At 36.7% G+C, this 10,267-nt stretch overlaps 1 protein-coding gene across 5 annotated transcripts in view; it reads left to right on the top strand.

Moving 5' to 3' along the window:
* sptbn4b (spectrin, beta, non-erythrocytic 4b) overlaps positions 1–10,267 on the top strand; it is a 66,832-nt gene that overhangs the window by 5,488 nt on the left and 51,077 nt on the right. For all 5 annotated transcript variants that reach the window (XM_014015948.1, XM_014015947.1, XM_014015949.1 and 2 more), the window contains exons 2-11: positions 3,447–3,604; positions 3,753–3,904; positions 4,012–4,185; positions 7,832–7,923; positions 8,006–8,086; positions 8,210–8,325; positions 8,414–8,526; positions 9,160–9,347; positions 9,452–9,569; positions 9,648–9,806. In XM_014015948.1, the coding sequence (XP_013871402.1) occupies positions 3,460–3,604; positions 3,753–3,904; positions 4,012–4,185; positions 7,832–7,923; positions 8,006–8,086; positions 8,210–8,325; positions 8,414–8,526; positions 9,160–9,347; positions 9,452–9,569; positions 9,648–9,806 (1,338 nt within the window). In that variant the 5' untranslated portion in view covers positions 3,447–3,459. The remainder of the gene's footprint in view (positions 1–3,446; positions 3,605–3,752; positions 3,905–4,011; positions 4,186–7,831; positions 7,924–8,005; positions 8,087–8,209; positions 8,326–8,413; positions 8,527–9,159; positions 9,348–9,451; positions 9,570–9,647; positions 9,807–10,267) is intronic.

Below are 10,267 nucleotides of genomic sequence, written 5' to 3'. Positions count from 1 at the left end.
GTATGTGTGTGTGTGTGTGTGTGTGTGTGTGTGTGTGTGTGTGTGTGTGTGTGTGTGTGTGTGTATAAACAAATATTATTAGGACATCCTCAGTTCATTGTGATGATGTGGGATACCACCCATTTCCTTTCTGGTATCAGCGATACAGATCGATACGATACTTTGTGCAAATGCAAATACAACCAATGTATGTGGAAAACTTAAAAAAACAGTAGTGTATTTCAAATCATAGCTTCATAAAGAATACAAGACATCAGAGTAATTAATTTATTCATTTTAAACTCAGAGGTACATTAATGTAGCGTCCTCACAGCCGAGCAGATACAACAGAAAAACCAGAGAACACATACAAAGTATGTGAAAATGTTGTTTAAATCAATAAAAATCAAGTCAAATATTAAAACCATTCAAATAATTTACTGTTTAATTATCAAGCACTAATATAAAAATGAAAACTTTCACAATTTTTGAACATGCTAACATTAAATAACGTAACATCTGAGTGAACACATGCCGCTGCGCCTACACCTTATCCAGGTGGAAGAAAAAGTAGTTCCCACCAACCGGGTCTGATTCACGCAAGATTTTAACAGTTTAATTACTTTCCACTGTGTTCCTGTTAATAATAAACATTAATCTGAAACCTGAAAGTATCAAAGTACAGATGTTTTGATTTAAGAATCGATTTTAGAAGCATGAAAATGTGAAAACAGGAACAGAGAGAATAAAAGCTGATTTCTGAGTAAAGACACCAATAACTACAGGGAACAGGTGAGAGTGGGCAGGGCATGAGCTTAATGCTTAATGTTTAAATATGTTACTGAGTCCTATTAGATTAAATTATTTTTATGTAATTTAAAACGTTCTTTGGAGGAAAACATCTACTGATGAGGTTGTTTTAGTCAAACCTTCAAAATAAAAGTTGTGAAATCACGTGACTCTCAGTTACTCTGACACACTTTAGCTTATCTTCTGTAAAAAAAAAAAACTCTGAGTTTTAACCAGTTTGCTTTTTATTAATGTTTGTTGGTTCTGGTTCATAAGATATTTTGCTAACAGACAGACCCACAGGCAAAAACATTGCTTTTTGAGTTTCAGTAGCCTGAATGTTTGCTTCAGAAAAAACTATTAAATGTGTTTTATTCCATATTATTATTATCTTATAAATACTTCATTAAAAGACAGTTTTTATTTGTAAATTTAGAATTAAAAAAACAACAAAAGTCATTTAAATTCTGCTTTAATTCACAGCATGTTTATGTTTCTAGCTGGGATTTTGATTCAGTAAACTCAGGAGCTTTAATGCTGCTCATATTGTTCCTGTTTTTTTTTTTTTTTTGGGGGGGGGGGGGGGCATCCACTGCAGTCCTCCGTCTTCTTCATCATCACAATAAAACCTCTGTAATGCTTGGCTGGTATTTTCTCCAGGGAGGGGGGCTGCCCCTCCTCCCGCCGCTGACATTTACTCCAGTGTTTTAGGTGTAGAGACGCTGGAGAGGCTGGCTTCTCTTCTTGCAGGGAACACGCAGGAAAAGGTCAGGAGAAGACAAAAACTTCTCAAACTGGGTCTTAAATCGACTTTTCTTTGATTTTTCTGCACGTTTTGATCAAAGTGTAAAGAAAACAACATTTTACATCCGAACATCTGAACATTTTATAATGTGTTCAGATTTTTTTAACGACACATTTAATACAGTGACCATCAGAATTATTCCCTATTTCATCAAACTAATTTAATTTTAAATGTAAATACTAACTATAGTATGAAATTTGATTTGAATTTGTTCCCTTCGATTTAAGGTTTAAATAACTTTAAATTAAAGTTTTTAATATTTTTAGTGGTTACTATGTTACCAAACCTTTGATTATCAGAAATCTATTATTTAAAAGAAAAATGTGACTTTCTTTATTTAACGTGTAAAAGATAAATTAATAATGTAGTCTTTTTTTGTTGAAAAGTAAATTAACAAGTTGATAAAAACAATAAAGACCAAAATAAGTGATGTAACTATAATAAAAACCAAAAAATCTGATCATTTTGATCATGTGACATCACATAAATACATGTATGATTTTACAGCAACACCAAGCACTAACCCACCCCCCACCCACTGACTGATGTCAAACAGCTTGTGAGAACATGGCTTTGATTCCCTGTGGGACCAGTCATGCATACAAACATGTACCCCCACCACCACCACCACCATCCCCCCACTGAAGCCTGGAGAGGAGCACCAAATGGCATTTTTATGTCCCATAGGCACATCTGCTCTTCTGACAAAAACCATTGTTTATGTTTTTCATCACATTCAACTAAAGAGAATATAAAAATATACAGAAACTGTTACAATCAAGTTGATTTCATAGTTATAGTAGTTATAGTTTTAGTTATATATGATATATTTCTATATAGTATATAGTTTTGTTTTGTACTGAAAACAGGCAATTTCTGATTCCTATTGTCAGATTCTGATAGTTTACTGTCTCTAAAACAAAACATATATTTTTTTATTCTTACACAATTCTTACACATTATATTTTTTATTATTAGCAGTCGTATCATTGCTAGTAAGTGTTCATTTCATTTTTTGTGCACTAACTATAGTTTGTAAAGTAACTAGTGTGTGAACCTTAGTACGGATGCTGCTGTTACATCTGAATTTCCCCTCGGCGGGACAATAAAGGCTATTTCTCTTCTATTCTTCTATTCTATTCTATTATAATTCTTATAATCTTAAATTTGCAGGTTTGTTTAAAGGCGACTCGGGTAAAAAAAAGTGTTTCCTGTACCAGGCTGTAGGTTGTGGGTCTGTTGACCCAGACTGAGTGTCCATGTTTTTATATTTGAGCTCCTGCAGGTAGAGTTCATACAAGATAATGAAGATTTAATGATAAAATGCTTTTAAGAATTTGTAATATACAGTATACCGTAATTATGGGGCTTTATGCAGAACTAAAATGTAACTTTTATTTTTTTATGGAAGCATCTGAACAAGAATTCTCACCTCTTTCTCTCCTGTTGGGTTTTTTTCTTAAGCAAGTTATTTTTATTACCGTAGCTGTCAAAGGGACAAACATAAAAGAGAAAAGTCTTGCATTTGTGTTTGAGTTTAAACATTTTCAACAACAACAAAAAAAACAACATCAGAGAATTTTTATTTTTAGCTCTGCTTTTGTAAAGAGCTGCTGGTTGGTATCTTTGCAGTTTAAAGATGGTTTCAGTCTGTTTTTGGATTTCAGAAAAGTTTTTGATAAATAAGGTTTAAAAGAAAAATGCATCAGATTTTGACTCGTGGTAATGGTCAGATTACTCCTCATTGTCTCAGCGTCTCGTGCATCCTGTCAGATATTTGATCACAATAAAAAAAAGAAGGAAATGAAACCTCTAACTGAGCCATTGTTTGGTGCTCGTTACCTATTTTTAACAAATGTTTGGTGCATTGCAGGGCGTCGGGCGCGATGGCTAATGCCTCCCCAGACCTGGACAACGCGGAAGCCCAGCGCCAACTCAACAACAACAACCGACCCGTTAGCTCCGGGTTCTGGGAGACAGAGTGCACGAGCTCCAAGCTGTTCGAGTGTTCCCGGATCAAGGCTCTGGCAGGTCAGAGGTCGCGCCGGTGTCCACACAGACACAAATACAAAAAGACAATAACTTGTATTTAATTGAGTAATTTTAGTAACAGTACCAGATACTTTGTTTCCCTCCATGTTGGCAGTAAGTTTATATTTTAATTTCTTTATTATTTCAGATGAAAGAGATGCAGTTCAGAAGAAAACGTTCACAAAGTGGGTCAACTCCCACCTGGCCAGAGTGTCCTGTCGCATCTCCGACCTCTACAACGACCTGAGGGATGGATACATGCTCACCAGGCTGCTGGAAGTGCTCAGTGGAGAGCTCCTGGTAGGAAAACACACAGCGTTTGCCAACGGACATGCTTTCCCCGAGGTTTTATTAACTGAGCAAATGTTTGGTAATAAAGAGTCGTTCATTTTTCTGTTCTTCTCAAGCCGAGGCCCACGCGGGGACGCATGCGCATCCACAGCCTGGAAAACGTCGACAAAGCCCTGCAGTTCCTTAAAGAGCAGCGGGTTCACCTGGAAAATGTGGGTTCTCACGACATCGTGGACGGAAACCACCGCCTCACACTGGGCCTCATCTGGACTATTATTCTACGCTTCCAGGTAAAACAAAACACGAGTGAAACAGCAAATTTATACATCAAAACCTTCAGCTCATTCTGCAGATTCTGGCTATGACTTTTGGTGCTTCAGCAGTTTATTCTTTTTGAGATATTTTAGCTCTTTCCGCCATGTTTTTCTCATTGAAAATGAATGGAGCTGTCGATTTTCTTCTTTTTTAGCCGTCTTTCTGATCTTTTCTGCTATTCCTCTGCTAATTTGAACTTAATTTAGCTTTTTTCGGCTTATTTCATTTGATTTATGTGTTTTCAGCTATTTTTTTAGCTATTTTAGTTTGTTTTAGCTAAACTCATGTATCTGTGATCATTTCAGCTTCTTGCTGCATTATTCAGTCAACATTTTATCATTCTTTTTGTGCTAATTTCAACTATTTTTCTAGCTACTTTTAGGCAAGTTTCATCTTCTTTCTGCTATGTGATGCTTCTTTCAGTTGCTTTCTGCTAATTCAACTGTGTTCTGTGTTTTTTTTTTTTCCAGCTAATTTGATCTTCTTTTTAGCTAAATTCACCTTTTTGTGCTAATTTCAGCTATTTCAACTATTTCGGCTAATTTTTAGCTTTTTTTAGGCAAATTTCAGCTTTTTTCTGCTATGTGAAATTTATTTCAGTTGCTTGATTGCAGCGTTTTGCCAGCTAAATTCACATTTTTGTGATAATTTTAGCTTCTTACTATGTAATTCAGTAAACATTTTCCCTTTCTGTTTGTGCTAATTTCAGCTATTTCAGCTAATTCATAAACAATTTTCCCACTCGCATCCCATTTTTAGGCAAGTTTAGGTTTTTTTTTCGGCTCTTTGAAATTTATTGAAGTTGCTTGCAGTGTTTTGTCAGCTAAATCCACCTTTTTGTGATGATTTCTGCTTCTTACTACATAATTCAGTAAATATTTTCTCTTCCTGTTTGTGCTAATTTTGACTATTTCAGCTATTTATTTATTTTTTTTAGTAATTTTTAGGCAAGTTCTATCTTTTTTAGCTATTCAGCAAAGATCTTGCAGCATTAAGCATTCACTCATTAAGCATTTTGCAGGAAATAAAATCCTCTAGTTAAACTTATCGTGTTTATTTTTCCTGTTGTACAGCTCCGTGACTTTAAGGTCTGTCGTTAAACCACATTAGACAAGTTGTAAAATCTGTGAAAAACATTTAAAACTATAAACTAAAATGTCCTAATGCAATGCTTTCATCTACAGCGTTTAAATTATTGTTGGTGCATAGTTAAATAAATAATGTGAGTGGCATTATGCACTCCTTTATTTGTCCAAATCTCTTCACAAAGCTGCAACTTAGATGCTGAAAATGTGAAGTTCCTCAGGTACAGACTGTGGAATAATGCAGGAATTTATGAACGTTTAACCCTTTCCATCTGGTTTATTTGCATTATTTAAACCCAAACTGTCCCCTGTTAGACATATAAACATGAACGTAGAAGAATTTGTAGTTAAATGTTACCTTTATTTTTTTTTGTGTAAATGGACTTTAATGTCTGGTTAGGTTTCCGTTGTCCTGCCACGCTTCATCTCTGCTCGTCTCCGGCTCTTTTCCTCTTTCCTGCCCTCCTCTGAGGTGAAAGTGAGAGTTTGCTTTGCCAGGTCAGCAGATAGGGCCCGGCCACTGCAGTGACTGCGCACGAGCAGAGAGAGGGTGGGAGAGAAAGAGAGGGGGAGAGGATTGTCAGGAGAGGAAGAGGTAAACCTAACGTATTTACAGAGCCAAAAGCAAATAATAACACACTGTTATTATTTGCAGTAACCTCGGTGATTGTGTTGCGTACGACCGGCTGCGTGACCTTGTTTTATGTGCAGTTTGCTGCTTACCCAACAAACTGCTGGGCCTCTTTCTGCTTACATCGTAAAACTGAGTGGTGACACACTGATCAGGCTTTACTGTCTTATTGACCAGATGTATGGATTCTTTTTTACATACAGACAATATTGTTTACTTTAGACACAGCTGTGTATCTTCATTTATCAGGGCGATGTTTCCTTTTCTGATTAGAACATTTCTGTGTTTAACACCAGAGTGTTTTCTACAGAATGAGTCCTGCCAGGATCTTTGAACATGTTAGGGAGAAAAAAGGAATTTATGCTCAATCAACATTTTAGTACCGATAACATTTACCCTAAGATAAATACTGAGTTGTAAATAACTCCTGAAATTTGCTGAAGAAGCTAGAATTGAGCTGGTAAAAGCGAAATGTAGCAAAATGCTAACTAAAATTTTCAAGTAACAAAAAAAAGCTTAAAGCTGAAAGTAAAAAAAATCTAAAAGCTAAATGTACTGAATCAAAATGCCAACAATTAGCTAAAATTAGCAAATTATAAATAAATGCTTGAGGTAGCAAAGAGCTAGCTTAAAGCTAAATGTATCCAAAAGCTAGTTAAAACATCAAAATAGCAGAATGGTAGCTAAATGCTAAAAGCAAAAAAGGTCTAGCTAATTACGAAAAATAGCTAAATGTTAGCTAAAATGTAAAAGTTACGTAAAATGCTAAAAGCTGAATGTAAGAAAATACCAGCAATTAGCTAAAAGTAACAAAATGCAATTTAAAAGTAACAAAACACAAGCTAAAAGCCAAAAGTAGCAAAGAATGTGTGACAGCTAAATGTATCCAAATGGTAGTAAAACCATTAAAATAGCAAGATGCTAGCTAAATGTCAAAAACAAGAACATTCGAGTAGCGAAATGTTAACTAAAATGTAAAAGTAACAAAATAAAATGCTGAATGTAACAAAATACTATCTAAAAGCTAAATGTATCAAAATGCTAGTGATTGGCCTGAAGTAGCAAAATGATAAATAAAGGCTAATAGTAGCAAATGACTAGCTTAAAGCTAAAAGTAACTCAAAATATGTACAATAGGTTGCCTTCAAGCCGAGGCCTCCTTTGCAAAAGAGATCTGTGATCTCATTGGGATTTTTCTGGTTAAATAAAGGTCAATAATAAATAAATACATTAATTAAAAAACTAAAAATTAAAAGTAACAAATCAAGCTAAAAATTAAAAGTAGAAAAAGCTCAAGGTATCAAAAGGCTAGTAAAAAACTTAATATAGCAAAATGGTAGATAAAGGCTAAAAGCAGAAAAAGGCTAGTTAAAAGCTTAAAGTAGAAAAACGTTATGAAGGAAATTTTGTAACTGAATAACTGAATGGTCTTCTGTGTTTGTCTGTGTCTCTTTCCTGTCCCCCAAACCCAGTCGGTCGAGGCAGATGGTCTCCTGTCCTGAGCCTGGTTCTGCTGGAAGTTTCTTCCTGATTAGCAGGGAGTTTTTCCTCTCCACCGTTTGCTCAGGATGGGAGACTGTGATGAAGTGATTCAACACAATCTGCTGGCTTAGGACCAGTATAGAACAAAGGAAACAGTGGTTTTGTAGGAATAAAAAGTGACCTTAATGTATTTCTATAAGGAAAATATTTCCAAATAAATTAAAAATATTTTTAAAAGTATAAAACAGTACAAAACACAAAAGTCATAGCAGCCATCTCTTAGATGAGCCGAACGATTTGATCTTAACAAAAACTGGAAAACATTTAGATTAATGTGAAACATTCAGATTATAACCAAAACTTTAGACTTTCCACCTGATGTCTTACAGAAAAAACACTAAAATCACTATTTGTTGTGTTCAGATCCAGGTGATCAAAATAAACACAGCAGACAACAGAGAAACTCGCTCTGCCAAGGATGCTCTGCTGCTCTGGTGCCAGATGAAGACTGCAGGGTGAGTCCTAAAACAATCCTGCTACATTATTAGTGATTGGTTTTTGGTTTAGGTTTAAAGTTATAAATATTTTGTCCTCCAGGTACCCTGAGGTCAACATTCAGAACTTCACCACCTGCTGGAGAGATGGCCTTGCCTTCAACGCCCTCATACACAGACACAGGTGAGAAAATGACCCCTTTTTTTAGTTTTTAAACATTTTAAATAATGTGGTTTGGATGTACAACAATCACTGAAGTTTCCAGTTTCTTCCAGCCGTGACAGTTTTAGTTTAATTCATTTCCAGACCTGACCTAATAGAGTTCCACAAGCTGACTCGGTCCAACGCAACCCACAACCTCCAGCAAGCCTTTAATGTCGCCGAACAGCACCTGGGTCTCACCAAACTCCTGGACCCCGAGGGTGAGAACAGTTTTTAGTTATCGCCTCCGGATCATTCAGACCACACTATAAAAAAAACTATTTATTTATTTTTTTGTTTGGTTTTTAGATGTGAACACAGAGAACCCAGACGAAAAGTCCATCATCACATATGTGGTCGCTTATTACCACTATTTCTCCAAGATGAAGGCTCTTATTGTGGAGGGGAAGAGAGTCGGGAAGGTACGGACATGTTTTCCACATCTGCATACAGTTAGTTTGACTAAACTTTAAAGGGATCCCTGATTAGTTGTAACATTAGACTTTATTTGATAATTAAATTTTAACTGTAAAATAAAGACTGTAAAAATACTAGGATGTTTAGTTTTTATTATTTTTAAATTAAATGTTGAAAAATATATTACATGGACGGAGCCATTTTATTTACATGCAAAGCGTTCTGGGTAAATGATGACGTGGATAGGTCCTCGGTGCGAGGCTGCTAGCGAGYTATATCCACCCTGAAGGTTAATCTTGGACAATATCTGATGATCGACTCTTTTAAATGAAACCAGAGAGCGTTGACAGAGAGGAGAAGGTAGAAATGACTCAGCCTGGAACTGAAAATATGGATGGAGGACAACAGAGCTGCTTCATGGAAGAAGAACCTCAGCTTAGCCTGTTAGCTTTAGCATTAGCGCCAACGATATATTGCCTTATATGTATTAGCTTGGTGCTAGCGCATCAAACTAACAAACTAGATTGTTGTCCTCCATCCATATCCATATTTTGTTTAATAGAAAATCTGTTTTATTTGTTTCTCCTTATTTCACATATTATTCGTGTCCCCTGAGTCTTCATCCTCCTCCTCCTCAGGTGTTGGATAACTGTATAGAGGCAGAGAAGATAATCAACCGTTACGAGGCCCTGGCGTCAGACCTGCTGGAGTGGATCGAGAAGACCATCGCGGTCATCAGCAACCAGAAGTTTGCAAACTCTCTGACCGGAGTCCAGCAGCAGCTGCAGGCGTTCACAACCTACTGCACTATAGAGAAGCCCATCAAGTACGTCTGCTGCTGTAGCCACTTTAAAAACACTGACGCGTTGTTAAAACCTACGGCTGATGTGTTGCTGATAAGGGAATCACCATTTCCTGCTTCCTGTCCAGGTTTCAGGAGAAAGGGAACCTTGAAGTCCTTCTTTTTACCATCCAAAGCAAACTCAGAGCTAATAACCAGAAACCTTACGTGCCTCACGATGGGAAGCTCATCTCAGACATCAACAAGGTCGCCCCACCGCCGATCGTGAAGGATAAAGTGCAGCGACATTCTTTTCTTACTTGCATACATATTTTGTTTGTTTAGGCCTGGGAGCGGTTGGAGAAGGCGGAGCACGAAAGAGGCGTGGCTTTGCGGAAAGAGCTGATTCGTCAGGAGAAGTTGGAGCTGTTGGCTCAGCGCTTCGACCACAAAACAACCATGAGGCAAGCCTGGCTCAACGAGAACCAGAGACTCGTGTCGCAGGTAGGGACGGCAAGGGTCAGACCCTGTGCAGATTAAATCTAAAACAACCCCAATATTAAAAAAGCTTTAATATGTTTACATTGTTCCACTGTACATAAAAAATGAGTTTATGAAATTTGCAAATCAATAAATCAAGTTTTTTTTTTTACATTTTACTCAATATCTCATTTTTTTAAAACTGGGGTTGAATTTTACAGAGCTCCTAAGGGGACATGGGGAAAAATAAATGATCCTGATTTGCTTTTGCAAGATCCTGCAAAGGTTTCTTGGGATCCTGCAAAAGTGTCGTACGGCACATAAAAGGACTCAAATGCAAGACTCAACACAGTCACTCAAAATCATAATCCATTTATTGGGTCCAGGGTCGGTACACAAAGTGGCAGTCCAGGTTAAGGTATCCAAAACAAAGGCAGAGGCGAATCCAAAATACAAGCTGGGTCAAGTTCACTGGAAGACAAAGT

The sequence above is a fragment of the Austrofundulus limnaeus genome, unplaced genomic scaffold (assembly GCF_001266775.1).
Source record: "Austrofundulus limnaeus strain Quisiro unplaced genomic scaffold, Austrofundulus_limnaeus-1.0 Scaffold136, whole genome shotgun sequence".
NCBI lineage: Eukaryota > Metazoa > Chordata > Actinopteri > Cyprinodontiformes > Rivulidae > Austrofundulus > Austrofundulus limnaeus.
The sequence above is the reverse complement of the archived record's forward strand: the minus strand, read 5'-3'. Positions and strand labels throughout refer to the sequence as shown.